Source organism: Periophthalmus magnuspinnatus, chromosome 9 (genome assembly GCF_009829125.3).
Source record: "Periophthalmus magnuspinnatus isolate fPerMag1 chromosome 9, fPerMag1.2.pri, whole genome shotgun sequence".
In the NCBI taxonomy this organism is placed as follows: domain Eukaryota; kingdom Metazoa; phylum Chordata; class Actinopteri; order Gobiiformes; family Gobiidae; genus Periophthalmus; species Periophthalmus magnuspinnatus.
In genome coordinates this window covers 22,766,098-22,793,192 of record NC_047134.1, presented here as the reverse complement: position 1 = coordinate 22,793,192, position 27,095 = coordinate 22,766,098, and the positions used below count along the sequence as shown (strand labels likewise).

Below are 27,095 nucleotides of genomic sequence, written 5' to 3'. Positions count from 1 at the left end.
CGATGGTTGAATATTGGTTAACTGCAGTGCTTCTCACGATCTTCTTGGATACACTACTATTGCTGCAGCTGTAAAATGATATCTCACATTCAAAGACCCTGCAAATGATGTACCAATTATATGTGCTTGGTGCCAATCCAACAAGTAAGTATGAGTATGTCATTTGTGCCATCAGAAATAATGGATTAGGGCCTACATACTGACAGTGGATACCAAGACCTCCTCGCAGCAGGTGGTCAGGATGGCCGAGTGGTCTAAGGCGCCAGACTCAAGGTAAACACCTTCCTCGTAACAGGGGCTTCTGGTCTCCACATGGAGGCGTGGGTTCAAATCCCACTCCTGACATTCCTCTTCTGCAGAGAATATGTTTTGTAATGTAGGCCATTTTATACACTGAATTAAAATCACATTAGTGTGACAATAAACTGTGGACTCTTACATCTCCAAAATGAAAGGCTTTGGTGTTCTCGCATGTCGGTAGAGCATGAGACTCTTTTCTTCTGTCTTTATATTTATTCATACAAGGGAATGAGAGCACTTGGGCTCTCTTTTTCATTGGTGCCCTATTTAAAATACAATACAAGCAGAAAAATAAACAAGCCCATGTAAAACAGTAAAAACAGATTCAAGTGTGCATATATCAGTTTGTTAACAGATTACTAAATTGCAATTGTGCCACTAACGTATCAAGTTTTGCTTTTCCTTGGAGTGTATTCCATTTTGGTGTAGCAAAACAGTTAAAAGCTCTCTCTTCCCATCATAATCTCAGTGTTATGGGTTCGAGCACCAAGTTGGGCGAGAGTCCTTTTGAACTTGATTAATTGATAGCCATAACAGCCACGTACAACCTAATCTCAAAAGTAATCTATAGCAATACGTCTATTGGGATCTGACACCGGTCTTCCCATGATCAGAATGCCTGGCTAGCTCAGTCGGTAGAGCATGAGACTCTTAATCTCAGGGTCGTGGGTTCGAGCCCCATGTTGGGCGATGCAGCTTTTGATCAACTGATAGCAGCAACAACCACTGGCGACCAAATACATTGAACACATGTACATCCTTTCATTTTTAATTGGAAGCAAGGGACATGTCAGACTTAAGGTAAAGCCCTAGCACATTTGAGGCGTGGCTTTAAGTCCCACCCCTGGCAATCTGTTTGACTTTTGTTGTGCTCTGAGCAGATTGCAGGGATGTGGATGGCCTGAAGGGCTGCTTCACCGATGGTTGAATATTGGTTAACTGCAGTGCTTCTCACGATCTTCTTGGATACACTACTATTGCTGCAGCTGTAAAATGATATCTCACATTCAAAGACCCTGCAAATGATGTACCAATTATATGTGCTTGGTGCCAATCCAACAAGTAAGTATGAGTATGGTCATTTGTGCCATCAGAAATAATGGATTAGGGCCTACATACTGACAGTGGACACCAAGACCTCCTAGCAGCAGGCTGTCAGGATGGCCGAGCGGTCTAAGGCGCCAGACTCAAGGAGAACACCTTCCTTGTAACAGGGGCTTCTGGTCTCCACATGGAGGCGTGGGTTCAAATCCCACTCCTGACATTCCTCTACTGCAGAGAATATGTTTTGAAATGTCAGCCATTTCATACACTTAATTAAAATCACATTAGTGCGACAATAAACTGCGGACTCTTATATCTCCAAAATGAAAGGCTTTGGTGTTCTCTCAAAAAGAGCTTTAAGTGTTTAATCAAAAGATGAACTGTGATGTGATGGTCAGTGGTTGCAAAAGCACATGGATTGGACTAAAGCACTGATTACTGATTATATATATGACCTGAGCTGAATCAAGGTACAGTACTCTAGATACTTGCCCGACCAGCTCAGTCGGTAAAGCATGAGACTCTTTCTTTCTTTTCTTCTTTCTTTATCTTTATTCATACAAGGGAACCCAATGAGAGCACTTGGGCTCTCTTTTTCATGGGTTCCCTGTTTAAAATACAATACAAGCAGAAAAACAAACAAGTCCATAAAAAACAGTAAAAATAGATTCAAGTGTGCGCATATCAGTTTGTTAACAGATTACTAAATTGCAATTGTGCCACTAACGTATCCAGTTTTGCTTTTCCTTGGAGTGTATTCCATTTTGGTGTAGCAAAACAGCTAATTCAGAATCAGAAGAATCAGAAGACTTATTGCCATCGTTTGTGAACACAGTTCACAATCTAGAACCTTACTTTGGTGATGAAGTGCAACATAAAACACAGTGAATAAATACAAATACAGGTATGCACAAAGTTATAAAAAGATATGCTTAAAAAAAAAAAAAAAAAATTATAGGTAGAAATTATATACAACAGCAGCATCAGAGCAACAGTGCAAACATGACTTATTAAAGTGACCGGTATTATAAATTGTCCAGTTTTGTGCAAATATTATAAAGTGTTCATGAGACAAACGGCAGAGGGGAAGAAACTGTTCTTATGACGAGAGATTCTGGTCCCAATGGACCGTAGCCTCCTGCCAGATGGAAGTGGCTCAAATAGTCCATGTCCAGGGTGCCCTCTCTTCCCATCATAATCTCAGTGTTATGGGTTTGAGCCCCAAGTGGGGCGAGAGTACTTTTGAACTTGATTAACTAATAGCCATAACAGCCACATACAACCTAATCTCAAAACAAAGTTAAAGAAATGGCAACTAAACATACATAAACAAAGGTACCTTCCAAAGAATTAAACTAAATAGAACAAAGGTAAAGTAACTAAACACACATTTTACAATAACAAAATCTTGTGCAGGGACAGAGTCAGAACTGACGATCAACGTGTCTCTTAACAAAAGCCACTACCCCTGGGAGTGACTGAATGAACCAGACTTTACACAAACAGAGACATACTGGCCACTCCAGGCCAGCAGCCACGCGCAGGTGTCCCCAATCTCCTTAAATGGGGAGGGAGGCGGCTGGAGGTGGGCGAGGCTGAAATCAGTCGCCCAATCATGGCCCAGGGATCCAGCAGCCAGGTTTAAGTGGAAGAGGAGAGTTGGGGAGCACACACAGGCCGTGTCCCAATTCGCCAAACTGGCCTTAGAATCACCATTCGAAGTGTGCATCGAAGGGCAGTTACGTGATTTCCGGCGCGACAAGGGCTGTCCCATTTCAACACACCCTACTGAATGCGGCTGACAAACCTGCCCTTCCCTTTGCACCGTTTCCATGGAGATCGGACGTAACCGCAGCCTGCATCCGTGCACACTTCACGCACTTTCATATCCCATCATGCACCGCGGCTACGCAAAAAAAGAGAAGAAAATGGAGTCCGTTGCGCAATACACGTTCAAATGTTCGTACTGGTTTACCTCATCTACAACAGTGTGACATGAAACTGTTAAATCTGAATAAAGATCTGTACAGTGTGTTTGATGATTAAAAAGGAGGGGAGTTATATGGAATAAAGGAATGTGCAGTTATTGCTAGACAATAAGAGACATTATTATCATTAGAAAATATTACTGCAATAAGAATAATGTAATGTTTGTTTCTATTGTGTCAAAGACCAAGAGACTGAAACATAAAGTCAGAAGGTTTAATGAGTTGCACACAGGTAATGTGAACAATGAAGCAACGGACTCTGAGGAAAGGACAGAAGAGAGTCCTGAGACGTGCACAAAATCTTTATGAGTTCCGGTACATTCCATAGGTCTGCGCCCCTCGTGGGCACGAGTGTCATTTACCTTCGTGTTAGTAAATCAAGATACTAGCCGATGTAGCGCTGCACTGCTAGAAAATACCTTATAATAATCAAATGAAAAGAACTGGCACAGCATAGAAAGGAAACAGTGCCCTCTACTGTTATTAAAGTGGTGTAGCCACTGGCCAAAATACCAAACCATTAAACTGCAATATCCCACTATATGTACCACTAATCAGTGTTCTCTGGTTTATAGACTATGAATGTCAAAATGATATTGTTACCTCTGTCTCTGTTATTACGTTTTCACAAGATATATTTTGTTTAAGTTATGAAGTAGCTACAATTGAGTAAAAAAATCACCTCGAACGTTATATTTGCCTATTGATATTCAATCTAAACAGAAAGAAACGGCTGTGACGACGACATCTTGACTTTTCTTCTATTAAATAATAAATCATTAAAAATAACGTACGTAATGTACGTATCGTACGCTCAAAGACAGTGCGGTCCGTGGTGTAGGCCTGTCCCACTTCAGCAAGATGGCGGCTACACTGAGGAGGGCAGATTCTCGACCGGAACCTTCAAACTACACTTTGAAGAGTACTTCGAAGGGCCCCTTCAAAAGGTGCATTTGGCGAATTGGGACACGGCCCCAGTAAACAAAATACATAAATACAAACAACAAAACGAACTTAAGACCCAGGGCCGGAACACCTCTAATACCTAACACCAATGGAAAGTTACAGGCTTTGTTCACTAATCCAGCCCACAATTACTGTTCTGCCCATAATAACTCCCCTCACTACTTTATACAGTCATGCTTGTCCCTCTGCCTAGTCATCCATTCACTAGTTATTTACACCATCTTCAAACGGTTCCCTTCCATATCACTCCAAAATGTCCATTCACTGCTCTCTGCATGCAAGTTATTCACTTTCTTGCAAACCAGGAAGCACCGTCCTGATGTCAGTCAACCAGGGACCGATCAACAACCCAACTGATTTGCCCAACTGACTTGCGCTGGGTGGAGTGTGCATTTCTAGGCCGTGGTTGTTGACATCATTATGCACAACATGTCCCACACTATCCTTGGAGCACCTTATAGGGGGAGCTACACTATTCTAGAGGCTGTCTTCCTCCCTTTCCCTGTGCCTATGAACTTTGGAACTTCAATGCACTACAGAGATTTTTGTTTGTTTGTTTATGGACTTGTTTTAAACCTGCAGACACTGTATGTTGCTCATTATTGTTTTAATACATTTTGAAAATTGAAATTCCTTTTGTTTTGTCCATTTGCTGGGGAGGGTATACAACTTGCAGTGTATATCCTCATGGAGCTTCGGGTCACAAACAAAACAGACAGACTTTGACCACTGACTATATCCTACATCCAAAGCCATAATATCTTCAATGTTAGGAGGGAGACCTGGCTGTCACCCCCTCATCAAACTATCATCAAACCCTTGTCAAACCATCACAAAACAGTGTCAACTTCAAGTCTGTCAACGGGATTAAAAAAAGTTTTGGAGTGAAAACGTTTTGCTGCCCATCCAAGCGGCTTCTTCAGTTCTGAACAGGTTACTTGTGGGACTCTGGCTTATATCTGTCTGAAAGGGTTTTTTTGTTTAGTTTCTGTTGTTAACTAGGTTTACTGACCTGCCCCTATGTCATATTGTGAATAATCGTTCAGGCTCTTAAAGGGTGATCTCACACCTATTAGCACACTGGCTCGTCCTCTTGTTTTCTTAGTTTAGATTTAGGTTTGAGAATGGAGTTATAAATAGATGATAAATGTTGTCTAAGACCCCCATTTCTGTTCAAAGATGGAACGTCTTTCCTGTTTTTGTGATACAATTTTTTATTTATTTTTTAATCAAGAATTGATATAATTTGCATTTATACAAGTTGCAGTTTGATTACAATTTTGTCCACCTTTTAAATCCCACACCTTCTACCTATTATAATGAGCAGGCTTTGAGAAGAGAGAGGGTTGTCAGAAACAGGAACAATTTGTTGGACATTTGCAGAGAGATTGAGCTCATAGGAAGATTTCACTTTAATAGAGCAGCCCTTTTTGCCTCAACTGTGGCACGTGTGAATTCAAGCTCCCTCCCAAGATAAAGATCTGTAAGTAAATCACAAGGGTCTTTATTTAATCAACATACAGATCAATTGCAGACAAGACGGATGGTAACTGACTTTAAGGCAAAATATCCTGGGTCCTGAGAATACACTATTTTAGAATTTGAGGAAGAGAGAATTAAAGGGGGGTGCTGCTTGGAGACAGCAGATACGCTCTCATTCGATGTATGATGACTCCTGTGATGGCTCCAAGAACAGCACAAAAATGAAGATATAAAAATAATAATAAACAAAGGCAAGTTGAATAGGCTATTTAACAAATTAATTTTTTGCACATCGCTTTGGCCGTAACCCATGAGTCCTTATGTGCATAATATGTGTGTTATATTTCTTAGGTTCCACTGTCTCCACAGGGAGTTACGCATTCACCTTGAGCGTGTGCGTGGTAATTGCTGCCACAATAGTAATACACAACATCTGTATAAAAAAGTGACTGCCTCGGCCGAGAGAAGAGGATGTGATGATGACTGAGGAGGAGAACCCTACTCATCATAGTGTTAGTGGGTGACTTGTCAGAAGTCACATAAATGATACTTATAGGATGCTAATGTTTTTTCTATGTTTAATAAGAGAAAATTATTTACAATTGCCTATAGAGAAGAAATAATGAAATAAGTAACAAAAATACTCCAAACAATTCAGTAGAATCTTACTGTAATATTTACACAATATAAATAATTAATAATGAAATAAATAATACCAAATCACCCTAATCTATAAAATTGTAAAACACAGGCTGTCCTGAGACATTTCCAAGTTGGTTTTCAAGCACCCTTATCTCAGGTTTAAATATTTCTTTTTCTGATATTAGTTTTTCTTTTTCAATTTCCAATATAGCTGCCTCATTCTCAACTATAAATATCTCCTTTTCCAGCAGAATTCTCTGGAGCTTCTCCATGTCCCTTTTGGTTATCAGTGGCGGAACTAACACTGAAACCTTCTCACCTACATTTAAGGGGGCAGTTAGAAGACTTTTCTTTTGTATTGAAATACCATTTCAAATGATGATCCAGAGGATCAAACGTAAATGGAAGTTAAAGTCTTTGCTTGCTCTCCACTGTGAGATCATTAAATGACTGGCACAGAAACAACACTAGGCAGATTCACTATTAATCTAGCATGTTATTAGTTATTACTTACTTACTTAATTAGTTATTACACTTAAACCAAGTCAGAGTGAATGCCAAAACACGTTTTTGGCAGCATTTTATTGTTTACACTGAAGTGAAAACAGACAAGTCCATTCAACTAAGACTGAATATAAAGAAATATTGTTGAACATTGCAGAAAATTGGTTGGTTTTGAATTTAATAAAGAACAATGAACACAGGGACTATGTTTAGTCCCCCCTCCCCTTCCCATCCCACCCCTTTTGCCCTCGGTGGTGTTGAGAGTGAGAAGGGCTTCTGTACAAGTACTTTGGGTTTGTCAAATGGACCTGCATGAAGCAGCAAACAGCCATATCCCACCTGGTTCATAACAACAAGGCAACAAGGAGGACATTCAACAGAGTCTGGATGCAGTTGATGATGAAGGCAAAAATAATTGGTTTTGGAAAATCTGTCACCTTGCTGTGCCAAATGCACAAACAAAACAAAAACATTTTTAAAGCTGCAAATTATTATAATTTGGGACAACTGGATGGTTGTGATTAGAAACTTAAGTGTAGCTCCCTCCAGAGTTGTAGTGGAGCTACACTGGACCATTCATTTCAGAGTGGTGCTTTTAAAAATCTAAATGTGCAAATAGCCAATTAGTGTTGCAGTTTGGATGTTTTTTTTAAAAGATTGATTTAACCAAAAAAAAAAAAAAAAAAAAGAGGAGAAGAAGAGTGGGACACACTTGTGTCACCAGGCAGATGCTGCCATGAAGGTCCACTAATGCAATCCAGTGACAAGACAATGTTTCAATCACCAGCCACTTTCTGGACTATACTGCAAAGCAAGTTAGACATAGCTAGGCTTTATTTGAGTTTATTTGGGTTCTCGCGGTCTGAATTTGAAGGCAGTAATCACCCTCAAAACAGCTGTCTTTGTAACACAGGAAACCCTGAGTTAGGCTTAACTAACAGTGCTTAACCAGTTTAACCAGCTGAAATGTTGCTTCGTAGTATAACCCTGAAGTCTAGGCTGCCCAAACCAACAGAGCTGCAGTCTTAGAAGGCTTTAGCATCATGGGGATCTGAACATTTAAACCTGTCCAAATGTGCTACATTCTCTATAGTTTCACATTTTAAGACAAGTAATTTGAAATTTGGAACATGAACTATACAGGTGCAGCTTTCTAAGGATGCAGCTCTTGAAGCATAAAATGACAAGACACAATTAAGAAAGCAATATCAGTAAAAGTTTCATACACAGAAGTGCTCATTTCTAGTGACCAGCACAGAAATACAGGATACAATTATCAACGCATTGGTGGTGAGTGACCTCTACTGAAAACTAGGTTTAAACAAATAAAGTCAGGCCCTGATGACTACAGGACTGAGACATTATAAGCACATGCCCACCAGAAGACTGGAAAAAGTGCATTGAGTTTGACAAGCCTGTAGAAATGTGTAAACCATGTTAAATACAATTACATTAAAAAAGGTTCCCAGTCTTCAAGTATGTATCATTCTTATGTTCGACATCTGACTGACTTTCCCTGCTCAGCTTATACAATTCTATAACAAAATGTATTTTACTCTTCCAAAACCACCCTCAAATCTGAGACTTGGATAGAGACTGGGGTGAAGAGCTGGCATTTGCATCATTATTCCATATTTAATCTTTTTTTAATTTTTATTTACAGGTTTGTTTTTTGTTATTGTGATGAAAAAGGGGGCGAACCAGCTGAATCTTTTAGTGAAAACAGAACAAAACAAGCACAGGATTCTAACAGTTTGGAGGCATTCAAGATAATCATTCAGAAACTGGATTTAGCTCTTTTACAAACAAGAATGGACTGGAGAAAACCAAACCATAAATAAATCAATATAAATATGCAAACTTTTTCAAGATTAAGGATTAAAAGCAGAAATAAACTCAAATAAGCTTTGAGCAGCATCTCGATTATACTGAATAAGGAACCAAGGCAAACAAGCGTGTCCGTTTCAAGTGACTGTGTATTTTCATCTGTAGATGAAAAAAACATCCATCCATCTTGCCTTTGATCAGGCTCAACAGTCACCGAAAAGTCCCCTCACCTCCCCCTCCACTGGTGTAAAGAATACGCAAATGCCCATGACCCATGAATTCTGTTGCCGCTTGCAGCTGAAAGTATTTTGTAAACATTACCCATTCATGCTCCTGTCCTGGTATTAACTTATCTATATGGTCATCACTTGGTCTTGGTCATACCAGAACAGATCCCAATGGTTACTGGTGTATAGATCACCAAATGTTAAGACCAAAGTCAATAGTATTCTAAGACCTTGGCTCAGAACTGGAATAAACCAAAAGTCACCACAATATGGCAGTGAATTAACTCTACACAGGTATAGCTCTAAAGATATGTCCAGACTGAACATGATTTACATGCTAGCCCTATGTAGAGGGGTGTTGACGCCAGACAAAATCGCTGTGCTGTGGGTCACGTGGGCGGTGTGAAGCGTTTTAAGCATTTGCGAATGATGCGAATGGGCGTTCAAGTGCAAACACCAGGTGTGAACAATGAATAGGTGTTCAGTGTGTTGGAACTTTAAAAGGATAATTCTGTGTCCACTGACCTGCTACATGTCAAATAAAAAAAGTATCCTTTTTCATCATGTTACACTAAGTCCATATTTGTCAATGAAACCCTGAGCTGTGACATCTCAATGTGCAATAATAGAAAAAGTCTCCATCTAAAAGTTCAATATATTTCTATAGATTCCGTCATTTTAAGGGGGGGGGGGGGGGGTTCAAATGTCAAAACTCCAGAAGCTACAAAGGTGAAATGTGGACTGAAATAAAGTTAAAAATAATAATAAATTTTCACGTTTTGTTCCTTTAACCTGTTCATAACAAGTGTAGGCCCTTGTTAAATGTTATTATGCAACCCATTCCAACTAGAAAATATTTTAGGCAAAAACATAAAAGAACAAACATGCTTGGCTTATCATTTAGAGCCAAAAGAGAAGAAAACATCTGTTTATACCCACAAAAGAGCCATTTAATTCAGTGCCTTCCACAATCTAATGGAACTTTAGTTACTACTCCAGGATGTCCACATACAGAATATTTTATCTACAAAACAGCAAGATTATCCTGTGTTTGGGGCAGACTGTCTGTGCTTTTATAACTTTGGTTGAGTGCTGTGTATCTGGAGGAGAGAGCTCCAGCTGCTCTAGGGGCGCAGCCCTATTTTCCCCGATACTGATCTATCTTTTCCGGGCTATAGACTACTCTGGGCCACAGGTTGCACACAAAGAATATAATATGCATATGTGTAACTGCTCCAGGTGAGTTATCTCCCCACTGCTTGGACCGTGTCAGCATGGATAGCTGTGCTATCACTATATACACTCGGTTCTCTGTGATGTTCCAGGAAGCACGGATCTTCACTGGATAAAATTTAGTTTTCTATCAGTAAAATATGGGCTAATAATAGCAATAACTTGCACTTTTAAATCCACTTTTGATTTGCAGTGGTTCTGTTATTTTGTATTTTCCATTTATAAACAAAGAGGACATTGCACAATTCTCTTATATCACAACTATTACTTGCAGTCATTTGCAATTCAAAGACGCCCTTGACCCATAAATGTCAGTGAATTTTCGAGTATCCAACTAGGCGTGTTTGACGCATTTTATATGAACATGACTTAAGAGGCATAATGCACAGAGCATAATACATGGTTACAAATATCCATGTCATATGTATGTGTCATCTGTGTTACTTCAGACACAAACAATCCATTTATTTTGCATTATCGTTGGAGGGCAAACTTAAGTAAGATTCAAGGTCTCACATTGTTTGGGGAAACCGGACTAACTATAACTGGAAGGCTGGAGAGGTCCGTAATGGAGAGAAAATATAAATACATACAATGACATAGAAGATGCTACATATAAGTGACTGGGAAATTTTGCTCATTTTGATTTTACTAGCATGCTACAGTTTAATAAACAAGATCCAATCAAAATCATACGACTTCTTGTAAAAAATAAAAATAAAAATAAAAGAAATCGTAGCCAGTAAAATACACCTAGATCCAAAGCCATCATCTTGTTGAGTGAAAAATTGGGGGTGCCATTAGGAAAATCACCTTAAGATGAGCAAACTGACAACAAAGAAGTGAATTGTGGGCCTATGTGTGGCAGAGCTGCATATGCACAAACATACAACCAGATGCAACCAGATGTACTCCCCTGGTCCTACTCTTCATGGAGGTGACAGTCTGCATGTACATTGAGGTGGAGAGATTGGGTCTTAAGAAGATCAGGGCTCAAGTGAACTCATATTTGAGCATTCTTCAGTCCAAGGTGTTGCTGAAACATCATTCCCAGCCGTTGTCTTTGATCATGTGAGCCAGCTCAATGATGAACTTTCCTTCTTTGTATTTTTGACTACTCTCAAAGGCGTGCTCCTGGATTAGAAAAAAAAAAAGCAAAATACATTAAATATCTTTAGTTGTATGAGTATGCTTGTTTAGTATGTGATGTAAAAACTTCACATCACATTGGTAATGGGGCTTTGTTCAACTATTTATTTTTTTCAATAATCATCTGGATAGCAATTTAGGGAATAATCATGCAGCTTTTTGCAATAGACTTAGTACTTACAGGTAGTAAACAAGTTGGCCTACCAATTGGTTCAATGAAATGTTACAAGTGACTCACATATTTCCAGCCCAGCGTGGTTTTACAGTTTTCACAGTATATATCAGCAACCGCATGTAGACCTGTGAGGAGGACCCGCTCCTCTGCTGGTCCACAGCCCACGTTCACCCTGACAACACAGCACAGAGAGCAGGTCATTTTCTGGTGTAAAGCAAATTGAAACCTTAAAGAGGGGGTGTTACACTTCTATAGGGTGTTAACTGCTAACACATATCTCCATGTTATCTTTTATTGTCTTGAAAATGATATATTTCCCGAAAATAACATGTTTAAGTAATAAAACTACAGCACATCGCATCAGGTTTGTGAAGTTGTAGTGCACTGTTTTGTATCCTGTTTTTGTACACATATGTAAAATTGCCTTGGGGGAGCATGAGTGGCATAGATTTGTGGGCTGAATTTTGGACAGAATAGTACTGCAAACGGTAAGGCCGGTTCGAAAAGGGCCTGGGAGAGACCGCTAGGCTACTCAAACATCCATAGAAGACTTGTTTATGATGAGGGAACATTATGACGTGGTAGAAGGCTCCAAAAGTCGATTTAGCTTAATACCCCCTCTTTAAATTGTTACAGTGCTGTCAGTACTCATACTTACACTGAGTTAAACAGATATGCTCTTCCTTGGCTGCCTTGAAAAGACTGAAAAAATACATGACGATTAGTTGCCCAAAAAGGTCACACATCATAAAGGCAGATAGTACATTCTTACAGAGGTCAATATGAGCAAACAACATTCAACTTTTCTATCTCCGTGGAGACAAATAGATGATGTCAAGTTATAACTAAGTATATGTAAAGATGCATGTATTTTAAGGTCATTTAATATAGTAAATGAATAAATGCAAAGACTAGTTTAATGCGATACTGCTCCAGGCAAATCTAAATGAAGACAAGCAGACAACAACAAAGGATATATAGTGCAGCTTAATTGGGATTAAAGTATTTTTATACCTAAAATTCTACAATGATTATATTACGTTTTGGAAAGGTTTGTTAAGCTTTTTGGAAAAGTAGGAATTTTTTTTTGTGAATATCCATCCATCCATTTTCTTCTGCTTTATTCAGGACTGGGTCGTGGAGGCACCAGTCTAAGTAGGGATGCCCAGACTTCCCTTTCCACGCTCAGAGAGAAATAGTCCATCCAGTGTGTCCTGAGTCTTCCCCAGGGCCTCCTCCCAGTAAGACATGGAGGCGTCCAGTAGGCATCCAGCACAGATTCACTAGTTCATTAGTGAAAAGAGTTTCGGTGTTACCTCCAATAGTGCTTTCACTGTATGGAGTTTGGGGGAGTAACATGATGCAGAGTGAAAGAGACAGAGCAGGTTTTAACTGGATCAAGAGAGTTGAGGATATTGAGAAGAGTAGCACTGTAGTGAGAAACAAGGTCATCCCCGGGGCCTCCTCCCGGTGGGACATGCCTGGAACAAATCCCTAGGGAGGGTGTTCCAGGCATGACAAACATGCCAATTATTGTATTTATGCTGAAAAAATACATAAACAAAATTGAAATGGAAAGGAGGCCCCGGGGAAGACCCAGGACACGCTGGAGGGACTATGTCTCTCGGGAGGCCTGGGAACACCTTGGGGTGCCACTGGAGGAGTGACTGGGGTTTCTGGGGTGTAGGAAGTCTGGGAGTCCCTGCTTAGTCTGCTGCCCCCGTGACCCAGCCCCGGATAAGCAGAAGAAAATGAATGGATGGATTTTTTCAGATCACCTGTCATTTACATTTGTACTTCCATAGTTTTCAGTTTTGTCCTTTTGTACACAAGTTTCAAGTGAATAACTCAATAGGAAGTTTTTACTACAGTGTCTAAAGAACAACAAGTGCAAGGCAACAAGTGCAAGCATAAGGTGCATAAAAATGTAATTTCCTCCTGCTGGTGCTGCTGCAATTGGTGATCAATGTGAATTTATTATTATTATTCTTGATATTCCACATGGTTAATGCATTTTTTTAACTGGACAAGATTCATACATTTCAGAGAATTCCAAGATACTTAATTCTTTTTTCCAACCCCCAAGTGGTTTGTATTTTTTACTAAATTAGATTTAATTACTGCATAGATTTTGTTATTTGTGTTAAGATTGTTTTGCTTCATTTTAATGTTTTACTTCTCATTTTAAAGAAAGAAAGACAATTTTTATTATATAAATATTCTTGTGCCAATGATGGATTTCTTTTTCTAGTTTCAAGTTTAATCATTTTAAGTTTCATAGGTTATGTCAATTAAATCATTGCTAGATATTTTTTGTGTGTATAATGTGTTGTGTATAAGGAGTACCTTAGAGATAAGCTCATCATGGTTGGCCAGGTGAGCGCGGCAGTGGACGCAGCTGTATGTGCGATGGCAGCTGGGCAGATAGGCTTGAAAGGTCTTGGACTTGGTCATTCTCACCATCTCTGTGGGGCTGGCCTCTTCACTGGTGTCAGGGCTGGCACTGGAAGAGTTGCAGCTCTGCTGGAATTGCTGACAGAAGAAGCACTGGAAGATGCAAGCAAAAGCCGTCGTCGTTCTGAAGTGGGTGTGTGGCACGCTCCACACAGGCACCACAGAGAAAATGGTATCTAAAAGAAATACATAGGACAAATGGTCAAGGACCAGTCTACTAGAAGAGTGGACTAATCCAAAGCTCAGAGGTTTGATCTCATTGACTGGTAAGACAGCTCCTATTTTCTGTTTGAATACAGAAGTGTCTGGGACAATAAAGGCACAAGTCTAGCTAGAGTAGGGTAGACTTTTGTCAATGCAATCACGGCATTAATTGAACTATATAAGTGGTTTTACCTCTGATTAACAGCATTTAGGGTTTCACACATGACTCTATACAAGTTCTCTCTTTTATTTTATGTCTTTTTTACTCGTAAATGGCCATATTGGTTTTGACACACAAGACACATGATGTGTTCTTCATATGGTGTTCTTCTCCAGTGGAGGTAGAAAAGCAGGTATGTTACCTTTACCAATGACAGGGCAAGGCAAGGCAAGTTTATTTGTATAGCAGAATAAAGACAATAAAATCACAATACAAAGAAATATTATTATTATTATTATTATTATTATTATTATTATTACTATTACTATTATTACAAAAACTTCTGAGGTACAAACGGATTCCGATTCTGATCAGAATGGTTGGTTTGAATGGAAATCCCTTTACATTTTACATACACAAAAGCTTTTCACCAACATTAAGTACAAGTACAAATAACTGTTTAAATTTAAGAGTTAAAGTGCAGAATTGTGTAAATTAACATAAGCAAAGGCACTACAATGTGCGTGTTTACTGTTAATTGTCTGGTTTACACACATATTCTGTCTAGCACAGATCAGGATGACTTCTGATGCCTTGCAGAAGTGGTCAGAGATGGGGTTTACATTTTAATCCAACAAAATGTACCATAATACACTTTCATCACTCAGTAACATCACAAACAGATCACACCAAGTAACTGAGCATGCACATTAATAATTTACAGTGAGAGACACAAGTTAATGCAGTGTCACAGGCAAGCAACACCTTGAATTTTGTCAGCAGATTTCCCAGAGGTGAAGACCATCGCCTGTAAGTCATTAATACGTCACATCCTTGAATAATGCACTTCACATTATCAGAGTGAACTTGAAAGTTCAAAGGGCACCACACTTTGTAAATTTTGACTATGATCCAAAAAAAAGTGCAACATCTATCCTCCAAAACCTCAAGGAACATCGAAAACATCAACAATTTGTCCTGGTGTCTATAGCACCTGTGGATCATTATGTTATAATTAGGACATATTGCAATACTGATCTAAAAAAGAGTCAATAAAAGAAAGAAAAGTTAGCTGATTTATTAGATATTAGAAGACAATTATGTTGGACTCTATTGTTTGTAATAATTTTATAATTAATTAATTATATTTATTAATAATAAAAAGCTGTCTTGAGTATGAAAAAAGTTATCAATTTTTACTGCCTTTACATAAATACCACTGTTATGTACCTTGTAATTATTGGTGTGAACAAAAGGAACTGGAAAAAAATAAATCTTATAAATGCTGCTTCTGCATCCATCCATCCATTTTCTTCCACTTATTCGGAGCCGGGTCGCGGGGGCAGCAGTCTAAGCAGGGACTCCCAAACTTCCCTCACCCCAGACACGTCCTCCAGCTCCTCCGGTGGGATCCCAAGGCGTTCCCAGGCCAGCCGAGAGACATAGTCCCTCCAGCGTGTCCTGGGTCTTCCCTAGGGCCTCCTCCCGGTGGGACATGCCCAGAACACCTCCCTAAGGAGGTGTCCAGGAGGCATCCTAAGCAAGAAATGCTGCTTCTCTCAAATTAAAATAAAAATGTCTTTAATAATCTTTCCCCACCCCAACCACATCACCAATGACCCACATGCATGTTTACAATAGCCTCTTGTGGATTACATTTCATTAACTTAAATATTTTCCTTGGTAACATACTCCATAGGCCACCATTATTAGAGTCCAAGCATGAATATGTGAGGAGTCAGCGACTCATCCACCTCACACTTGTGAGAGAACCCTATTGTATTAAATCAAGCAGTAAACAATGAAAAAAAAAAAAGAAAAAAAAAAAGAATAATGGTACTGCCACGTCAAATATGCATTTACATTGCACCAATAAAAAATAGGTCATGTCAAAACATGTAAAAAATGATACTATGACCCCGCCTTAAATCCTACAGGAAGTCGGCCATATTGGATCAAACCTGGGATTGACAAAATCACTCATCATTATCTCCACCAGCAGTTTTCATCAAAAACACTTCAAACTTGGCCAAAAGACACAAAACCCATGTGAAATAAAAGGTTATCAATTAACCTTCATGACGAGTAGAGCCCTGCTCCTGGCCTTGCGACAGAGGTTTGGTGCACCTTTTTGCCAATGCAGAGAATGCACAGTGCCTTTGGTCTGCAGATGAACTTCATCCAGGGGTGGACGAGTGGGTAGGGCCCTCTACTAGTGCCTGGTGCTCAGCCACAGACTCATGGGCTGTGTCTCAATTCGCCAAATGCACCCTTCAAGGGTCCTTACGAAGTACTCTTCAAAAGTGTAGTTTCAAGGTTCCGGTCGAGAATCTGCCTTCCTCAGTGTACTCGCCATCTTGCTGAAGTGGGACAGGCCCACACCACGGACCGCACTTCCACCGCTGTCTTTGAACGTACGATACGTACATTACATACGTTATTTTTAATGATTTATTATTTAATAGAAAAAAAGTCAAGATGTCGTCGTCACAGCCGTTTCTTTCTGTTTAGATTGAATATCAATAGGCAAATATAACGTTCGAGGTGATTTTTTTACTCAATTGTAGCTACTTCATAACTTAAACAAAATATACCTTGTGAAAACGTAATAACAGAGACAGAGGTAACAATATCATTTCTACATTCATAGTCTATAAACCAGAGAACACTTATTAGTTGTACTTAGTGGGATATTGCAGTTTAATGGTTCGGTATTTTGGCCAGTGGCTACACCACTTTAATACAGTAGAGGGCGCTGTTTCCCTTCTATGCTGTGCCAGTTCTTTTCATCTGATTATTATAAGGTATTTTCTAGCAGTGCAGCGCTACATCGGCTAGTATCTTGATTTACTAACACGAAGGTAAATGACACTCGTGCCCACGAGGGGCGCAGACCTATGGAATGTACGGAACTCATAAAGATTTTGTGCACATCTCAGGACTCTCTTCTGTCCTTTCCTCAGAGTCCGTTGCTTCATTGTTCACATTACCTGTGTGCAACTCATTAAACCTTCTGACTTTACGTTTCAGTCTCTTGGTCTTTGACGCTTACAATAGAAACGAACATTCTTACATTATTCTTATTGCAGTAATAATTTTTAATGATAATAATGTCTTCTTATTGTCTAGCAATAACTGCACATTCCTTTATTCCATGTAACTCCTTTTTAATTATCAAACACACTGTACAGATCTTTATTCAGATTTAACAGTTTCATGTCACACTGTTGTAGATGAGGTAAACCAGTACGTACCATTTGAACGTATATTGCGCAACGGACTCCATTTTCTTCTCTTTTTTGCGTAGGCGCGGTGCATGACGGGATATAGAAGTGCGTGAAGTGTGCAAGGATGCAGGCTTCGGTTACGTCCGATCTCCATGGAAACGGTGCAAAGGGAAGGGCAGGTTTGTCGGCCGCATTCAGTAGGGTGGGTTGAAATGGGACAGCCCTTGTCGCGCTGGAAATTACGTCACTGCCCTTCGAACCGCCCTTCCAATGGTGATTCTAAGGCCAGGTGGGTGAATTGGGACACAGCCATGGTATGGAAGTTGAGAGGGGATGGACACAATCCATCTACTGTCAAGTCTTATTGTTCCTGGAGGCACTCTGGTGTGTTCAATGGGTCCTGGGATTCTTCCAGGACCTCCTAGAGAAAGGTCAGGCTGCCTACAATCTGGGAGTGTTTGTGGCAGACACGGGTCAATCATCTGCTGGTTAAGTGCTTCCCGTAGGGAGCCCTTGGGAAAGAGCCAATTCCTCAGATGTACTCCTCCCTTGTGGGATCTCCAGCTGGTCCTGGACAGGCTGTTGGGCCCACATTTGAGACTTTGCAAAGCTCCGTCATACTTTCATGGTGTCAACAGCCTGGTAGAGTTGTGGCCCAACTCAGCAGTCTTGCCTTAATGCCAGCCTGGATTAGACCCTTCTTTCCTTCACGCTTTGGTGGTGGACGCTTGCCACCATCTCTTATGCCCTCCCATTGGCCCCATGAAAATCAAAGTTTGGAGGTAGCGCTACTGAATTGTCTTTCATTGTTTTTTCTTAGGACCTTCGCTCAAAATCATCAAGTTCTAATTTTTGATGCCGGTTATTGGCATGTCCGTGTCGTAATGCAGGCTAATCGGACCAAGCGACGCAGGACTCGGGGAAAGTTTGCAGTGTTTATTTACAGGTTGTGAATAAATGTACAATAAAGTGGGTAGATCTGGCGGGGGACCGGGGGCGAGATGCAGGCCGGGATCCAGGGACGGAGCGGACGGCGTGGCAGAGCCGATGGTGCGGGCAGCGCCGGGGCGGGGAGCAGGGTGCGAGCCGGGATCCAGGAATGTGGGGTGCAGGAACGGAGACAGGACGACCAGAGCCAGAAGAAGGAGCAGGGTGCAAAGCAGAGTTCAGAGACGTAGAGTGAGGTGAACAAAAAAAGACAAGACTCTACCAGGACTGGGTAGCAGGATCGGAGCAGAGCCGGGAGCGTGGGAGCTGGGATGGTCCAGAAGACAGGATCTGAAGGGTAGCATGAAAAATTCCAATGAGCAGGATACCAGGAGCAAAATGCAAAATACAGGACAAGCTAGATTTGGCACCGAGTGTCTGGTCCTGGCTCCTCTTATCCATGGCAGGTGGAAATGATTGCGCTGATGAGCTGCAGGTCCGCACGGGAGGAGCCAGGAGCTCAGCCCAGCTCCGGCTCCGGCAGGTGGGAGAGGGAAGGAACAGGGTAGGAGACAACACATGGAGCGGAATAGTGAGGATCCTGACAGTCCGGTTTTGTTTACTACTTGATTTTTGAGATTATCCGAGCTCCGGATGCAATTTTCCAGAAAATTGCAATTTCCAAAGCAACATGACATGACCTATTTTTGATGCTAAGTTTCATTTGTCTACAATGTCATCGTTCTGGACTGGGCTCCCATTGGGTTAAAGTAATCAAAGTAGTAGTAAGTAGTCAATTTTGGAAGTGATGCTATTGAGCTGCCTTCCAATATTTTCTCTCGGGGTCTTCACTTGAAATTAGACACCACACCACTTAATTGTGTATACATTATTGTTTATTGCTTGATTTTTGTGATTTTCCTCTAAACTGTACAAATACAATTGGGCTCTAGTAGGGTGACCAGATGTTCAACTTTGTGCAGGGCTGCACAGCATTTTCTACTCAAATCCCACATCACACAAATTGGGCCTGTGTCCCGCATTTCATTGTCAGTAGCAAAAAGCGTTTAGCCCCAATTAAATTGACAGAGTGCTTGGATTCTACTCCTGTTCTTCCCCTTCACAGTACAATGACCAATTAAATGGCACCACTCACGTGGGGCGCAAACGTTATGACAGTTGATTAACAGCTGCATCAGAAAGTTACGTATCGTATGTTAATGAGCCCTCTCTCACGCATTGCCACAAAAGCTGGATAAACACAACAAATGACTGAATTATGGAAAGAAACGTGGAAAACACAGCATAAAAACTGAAATGCTCATACAACCAGGTCTGGGGAAGAGAATATCCATGGATAAAACCAGTACAAGAAGTATCCTAGTGTGTTTGCTGTGACTTATGTCAAAGCAGATTCTCTGTTGCTCACAGTGGGGAATATAATGTGAAGCGACACATGAATTGTGAATCTCCCGAGAAAAAACGGTGACACAAAGATTCATCCAGGTCTACAAATGACTTTCTTCAACAGAGCAAAGATTCACAGTCACATAAGTTAACAGCAGCCAAATTGCTGTCGTGTACCACACTGTACACTATTCACGTTCCTATAGAAGTGTAGACTGTGGGATGAAATTTGCATTTTTCTGGACTCCAAAATGACAAAAAAAAAACTTTCATGTGGGTTTGACAAAGCAGCACCTTTAGTCACAGACGTTTTAGGACTTGCATCTGTTGAAACGTGTCTAAAGGAACTAATAGCATCTGTTATTATGAGTTCAATGCCTGGCAAAATTATACCCTCACCATATTTCTCTGTGGCCTCAGCACCTCCACCCATGGCTATACAAAACTTTTCCCTCTGTCTCGCCGATATTGGACATCAGAATTATATGTGTAAAGCAAAATCCTTGATTTTTGTGAAGACAGTGACAAATCAGCACAAGCAGATAACAACCAAGACAAACACCTTACGCTCAACATGATTTTTGCCTTTTGTGCTGACAATGCAAGTATAAACTTTGAGGAAAAATTCAAATAACTTAAAGTTAATAACAGCTCCATAGTTATGGCAAATTGCATGGCCCACACTGTGCATAATAGCACTAAACATGCAGAAGACAGACTGGACATTGATATAGAGCCAGTGGTGAACAAAATATTCAGCCACTTTTCCTCATCTGCCAGTAGAAATGAAATGAATCAAATGTAGTGTTTGCTTTTGTGGATGAAGATTATTTGGCTACGAGAAGACATGTGCCCATGTGGGGGCTAGTTTTTTGTCTCTGGGAGAAGATCAGTGTCCAAAGTCTCTGGCAGCTGTTTAAAAAGGACAAGGATGGTGAAGGACAGCCGCTTGCACTGCAGGTGTACCTGTCATTTCTCAACAATACACTCAGGTGTTTCATGAAGTTGTGCTTCCTCTTGAAAGAGAGGATGGGGCAGTTTGTAATTTGTATGGCATCATGGCTGAAGAACAAGCTGCAGCAATGTCAGTCAGATTCCTTTTTTGGGATGGAGACAAGTACCCTGCTACAAAAAGTCCATGCCCAGGAAATAAAAATAAAGGCCGAAGCTTTTATGAAGTGGCACTGGATTACCTTGAGAAGTGGTATGACTTTTCTGCTGCAAATAACCAAAAACATTTAGCAAACCTGTCTTTGAGGAACCAGTTTATCTTTGACCATCTGAGTGAAGCAGTGAGTGTCCTCCAGTTAAAGGATGAAATAGATCTGAACGAACTATATGAGGAGTACTGCATGTCATTACCACCAGCAAGACATTGTGGACAAAGGAGTTCCAGTCCCTGAAAGATGGAATTGCTTAAAGACAAAAATGCATCCAACATGTCAGTCCTTACATCAATTCGCCTGAGCATCACCAATACTGCAGCAGAGAGGGTGTTCTCTCACATGACAGCTGCCTGGCCAGACCAGCAGAATCCAAGTTCTGCTGAGTTAATCAAGTCTCAAATTTAGATTAAAAACAACTATGATCAAAGCTGCAAAGGCTTTTACAGCTACGTTCTGAAAGAGAAATCACTGTTAGAATGCGCACAATCCAGCAGGATATACAATATCAAGAAGAACTTGAAACTTAAGTGTATATTTGTTGAATAATATTCATTCATCCATCCATCCATCCATTTTCTTCCGCTTATCCGGGGCCGGGTCGCGGGGGCAGCAGTCTAAGCAGGGACTCCCAGACTTCCCTCACCCCGGACACGTCCTCCAGCTCCTCCGGTGGGACCCCAAGGCGTTCCCAGGCCAGCCGAGAGACATAGTCCCTCCAGCGTGTCCTGGGTCTTCCCCGGGGCCTCCTCCCGGTGGGACATGCCCAGAACACCTCCCTAGGGAGGCGTCCAGGAGGCATCCTGAGCAGATGCCCGAGCCACCTCAGCTGGCTCCTCTCAACGTGTAGGAGCAGCGGCTCTACTCCGAGCTCCTCCCGTGTGACCGAGCTCCTCACCCTATCCCTAAGGGTGCGCCCGGCCACTCTGCGGAGGAAGCCCATTTCAGCCGCTTGTATCCGCGATCTTGTCCTTTCGGTCATTACCCAGAGCTCATGACCATAGGTGAGGGTAGGAACGTAGATTGACCGGTAAATCGAGAGCTTCACCTTCCGGCTCAGCTCCTTCTTTACCACAACGGACCGATACAGCGACCGCATCACTGCAGACGCTGCACTGATCCGCCTGTCAATCTCCCGCTCCATCCTTCCCTCACTCGTGAACAAGACCCCGAGATACTTGAACTCCTCCACTTGGGGCAGAGACTCTCCACCCACCCGGAGAGGACAAACCACCTTTTTCCGGTCGAGAACCATGGCCTCGGATTTGGAGGAGCTGATTCTCATCCCAGCTGCTTCACACTCGGCTGCAAACCGCCCCAGTGCCTGCTGCAGGTCCTGGCTCGAAGAAGCCATCAGGACAACATCATCTGCAAACAGCAGAGATGAAATCCTGTGGTTCCCAAACCAGGCCCCCTCCGGCCCCTGGCTGCGCCTAGAAATTCTGTCCATAAATATAATGAACAGAACCGGTGACAAAGGGCAGCCCTGGCGGAGTCCAACATGCACCGGGAACAGGTCTGATTTACTGCCGGCAATGCGAACACAGCTCCTGCTCCGGTCATACAGGGACCGGACAGCCCTTAGCAAAGAGCCCCGGACCCCATACTCCCAGAGCACCCCCCAAAGGACACCACAAGGGACACGGTCGAATGCCTTCTCCAGATCCACAAAACACATGTGGACTGGTTGGGCATACTCCCATGAGCCCTCGAGGACCCGATGAAGAGTATAGAGCTGGTCCAGTGTTCCACGACCAGGACGAAAACCACACTGCTCCTCCTGAATCCGAGGTTCGACTATCGGTCGGATTCTCCTCTCCAGTACCCTGGAATAGACCTTACCGGGAAGGCTGAGGAGTGTGATTCCCCTGTAATTGGAACACACCCTCCAGTCCCCCTTCTTATACAGAGGGACCACCACCCCGGTCTGCCATTCCGCAGGTACTGTCCCCGACCGCCACGCGATGTTGCAGAGATGTGTCAGCCAAGACAGTCCCACAACATCCAGAGACTTGAGATACTCAGGACGGATCTCGTCCACCCCTGGAGCCTTGCCAAGGTTGAATAATATTCAACCTTTTTTAATTCATGAAACGTTTCTAATAAATTGCTACTTTGTTCCTTTGTCTTGCAGGAATGTTTGGGAGTTTATGGAATCCTGAAACAGACAGCTGTGGTAGTTTAAGAACTAAGAATAAGATTATTTCAGCCAGAAACCGCTCACGGCTGGTTCAAAATGTACAGTTCTATTCCAAGACAGAATACAAAGTTTGTTTATCATTTAGTACAGTTTACGTGATTCAATTGGTGTAAATAATAATAACTACTGGCCTGGATATGTTTCAGTGTTCAAAGATAAGTAACATAGCATATGTTAGGGTTTGGCCTACATGAATTGCAGTTAGTAGAATTCAAATTTTTCTAATGCAGAACATGGTTAGCACAAATACTATACTATATGCAAAAAAAAAAAAACAGATATATTTGCACTAGATGCACTAGTAAGATGTCCCTCATTATTACTCCCACTTAAACAGAGGTGTTGTCCCACATTCAGTTGGTTTTCATCTGGTCACCCTAGGCTCTTGCGTAAGTGCTGATTCGCCCTCCTCGCATATTCACTCTCAGGCCCTAATGAAAACTAGAGAACTAGTAAATGTTGTTTAACACATCTGAGCAAAGCCATTAGATCCAAAAGGAATGATTGGAGAGTGTTTGATGTGGATAACTTACTCAATCAGAAACATTTTTGTAGATGCCCAAGACATGTCCTGCCTCTGAAACAGTATCATTGTCATTCAACTTCATAGTCTCCTAGGAACATGGCTTGTACCAGTACAGGTTTAATAGGCCAGATTAACTGTTGCACATACTAAGCCCATGTATAATTTGGTCTAAGTCACAGTATGGCCAGGAATAAAGTGTCCTAGACCAAATTATACCAGAATTACGCCAGAATATACACCTCTATTTGTGAATCTCATGTCTTGTTAATTAGACTTGAAGAAACATAAATATATCTGTTTATTCAATTTTGCCAGGTAGGTCAGTTGAGACACATTCTCATTTACAATGATGACCTGGCCTAAAAGCAGCACAAAGCACCACAAAAAGAATCAAAACCTGCTAAAGTAAAACATTTGAGGTAAATTTATAAAATACTCTGGATTGAGTTTTTAAATGAAGAGAGGTTTACAAATTTTAAAATGTATGTTGAGTCTAGATGCATGTATGAATAATTGCTAAAATAATAATAATAATAATAAAAAATAGAGCATGTTTTTTAAAACTGCCACTTTTTTCCCCACTCTTTGTTCTTAAAGGGCCTCTATTTCTGAGCTATTATAATCATCACAAACAGACCTGGAGTTGTGTTTTGTTTTCATCCACACAGGTTAACACACAAACCCTGCTTATTAAGGCTGAGTTCTTTTCTTGAACTCTGTTCCACCTTGTGATGTCATGAGGTAATACAGAAAGTGCTCCACTTAATATAAAAGGTCACTGTTAACTTAAAACCTGCCACTTCATGACATCACAAGGTGGAACAGAGCATTTTGAGCTTTGGAGATATGGATAGACTAAAAATAAAGGATTAGTTCATATACGAATGAAACAAAACACAACTCCTGGTATGTTTTTGATGAGGTACCAACATTCTATGGCTTAACGCTAACAAGGGTCTATTTTGTGTAATATAGAACATTAAAAATGCCTATATTCCGCTATTTTCTGATCTATTTGTTCAAGGGCCTCTATTGTACTAGTTCTGATATGTTATAATGTTGTTTTATCATCCAAAACATACTTGAATGTACTGTATGTTCTTCTTTCAAATGGAAAGCACTCCACCTAGTGATGTCATAATATGATGTCATTCACCTTCACTCGACTCATTTCAAAGATTTCAGTCCTGGAATTGCCCATCTCTACAGAACTAAAGGTAAAGGGTAGCTATTACCTTGAAAACTACCAGTAGATCACAAGTTGAACAGAGCATTTTGAGCTTTGGTGATATAAACAGCCCAGTAATGCAGGATTACTGAAACTTGTGGGAATGAAACAAAACCCAACTCCAAAAATGTTTTTAAGGAGGTACAACACTCTAACGTGGCTAAAAGCTTACGAGATTGAATTTTGTCTAATATAAGACTTTTTGAAGGATTTAGACCTGGTTTTGTTCCAATTTATTTGAGCAAAATTTGTCTTGCCCCAGGACAGGATGTCAAAGGATGTAAGGGAGGGATTAGAATACATCTAGAGTATAATATGGCCAAGGCCAAAATATACTTGGATATAATTAAGCCTGGGCTCCTTTCGCCCCAGGTAGTCTATGGTCTAGACAGAGGGTATACTATGGCCTGTTACAATGGGACTGCAAATGTAAGACACAAGCATATTCAAACAGAGATTAAATAATGACAATAATCATAATAATTAAATAAATCAATAAAATAAAAAATAATAATAAATGTAAAAGAATTGCCAAAGATTTATTTATTTTGTTTAAAATACAGGCTAAATTGTGCAAAAAATAAATAAATAAATAAATAAAAATAAATAAATATAAAAATAAAAATAATAAATGTAAAAGAACTGCCAAAGATTTTATTTTAATACAAGCTAAATTGTGTAAAAAAAAACAAAAACAAAACAAAAAACAACATAAAAATACATAAATAAAATAAATAAATAATAATCATAATAATAATAATAATAATAATAATAATAATAATAATTATTATTATTATTATTATTATTATTATTAATAATAATAATAATAATAATAATAATAATAAATGTAAAAAAACTGCCAAAGATCTTTTTTTTTTTTTTTTTTTTAATACAGGCTAAATTGAGTATAAAAAAATCTAATAAATAAAATAAAATAGCACATAAATAATATAAATGTCTTATAAGGACATTTATATTATTTTTTATTTTTTTTTACTTACTGGAATAACCGAATTATAATAAAAGTTTATAGTAAACAACAGGCATCGATATTTATGTAAAGTGAAAAGCGTCAAGGAAGGCACTAACCACGAGACACAAAGAGGTAAACCAAACAGCACATGACATTCAGGACATATGACGAAAGTGCACTGTCTGGATGTCGTGTATATTTATCCAGCAGAGCCGCTATGAAGCAGGAAAACAGCTTGGCGCGGCTGTCGTTTTCGATCCAGCAGGAGTTTGAGACGTGTGCCCTCTGTGTACTCACCACCGCGGAGGAGAGGGCACGACGCAGTGGCGGGACTGTGCCAGCTTTGTCTTTCACATCAGAGCGTCAGGCTGTGGGTCTTTCGGCTCCAAATCCATGGTTGCCACTGCGACAAGATGTTTGGTGTAACTGCGGCAGGCTCCTTTTGTTTTGTCGTTTGTCTACGTAACGCACTGATGCTTACTTTGCTCTGGTAACGTCAGTGTGCTGGAGGAAGCTTAACCAAAACAGGCAGTCCGACCGGCCAATCAGCAGCTGGGACACCTTCAGGCTCCATGCTCTGAACACCTTGGTCTTGGAGGATGCTTAGGACACACCAACAGATTTCACTAGAAACTCTGCATTTCTACGAGATTAACTATTGTACAAAAATGGATTGATCTGGTTATTGTCAGACCCACGCAGTATTTAAATTATTTGTATGCTCGAATTACTTAACTCCTGTTCCCAGGTTACATGAACGCGTCATGACGTGCTTAGGTCCCGTATGTGTAAATAAATACAGATGGGTGGTTGGTGGCCTTGAGCCCTCTGCCACAAAGCAAAAAACAACATTTTAGTTCGAGGAGGTCATCAGCTCATGATGACATTGTGTCAAAGGCAGTCTTTATTTATCAAGCATGCTGCACTCTGATTTTTATTTTTTTCTTATATTTCTTACAAAAACATGTGTACTCTGCTTTGTAATGATGTAAAACTCTCTGAATGTATGATTTATTTCCACATAATCATTTGTCCTTTGACAAAACAGAAACAAGAAAGCAAAGACAGATAAGAAAAAACTTGTTATTT

At 40.6% G+C, this 27,095-nt stretch overlaps 1 protein-coding gene and 3 non-coding genes across 4 annotated transcripts; 3 read left to right on the top strand and 1 right to left on the bottom strand.

The window, feature by feature from the left end:
- The first annotated feature begins 235 nt into the window (after positions 1-235).
- Positions 236-345, top strand: trnal-caa (transfer RNA leucine (anticodon CAA)). The gene is made up of 2 exons: positions 236-273; positions 300-345. It is a non-coding gene; the product is annotated as a tRNA-Leu (tRNA).
- A 572-nt stretch (positions 346-917) lies between these two features.
- trnak-cuu (transfer RNA lysine (anticodon CUU)) lies at positions 918-990 on the top strand. The gene has a single exon. It is a non-coding gene; the product is annotated as a tRNA-Lys (tRNA).
- Positions 991-1,454: 464 nt separating this feature from the next.
- trnal-caa (transfer RNA leucine (anticodon CAA)) lies at positions 1,455-1,564 on the top strand. Its single transcript has 2 exons — positions 1,455-1,492; positions 1,519-1,564. It is a non-coding gene; the product is annotated as a tRNA-Leu (tRNA).
- Positions 1,565-6,968: 5,404 nt separating this feature from the next.
- On the bottom strand, positions 6,969-26,506 carry ypel1 (yippee-like 1). The gene is made up of 5 exons (XM_033973010.2): positions 26,304-26,506; positions 13,884-14,167; positions 12,196-12,239; positions 11,601-11,709; positions 6,969-11,347 (listed from the first exon to the last, which is right to left on the bottom strand). Exons 2-5 carry the CDS (start codon positions 13,998-14,000, stop codon positions 11,258-11,260), a joined length of 360 nt encoding a protein of 119 aa, XP_033828901.1. The 5' UTR covers positions 14,001-14,167; positions 26,304-26,506; the 3' UTR covers positions 6,969-11,257.
- Positions 26,507-27,095: the final 589 nt, after the last annotated feature.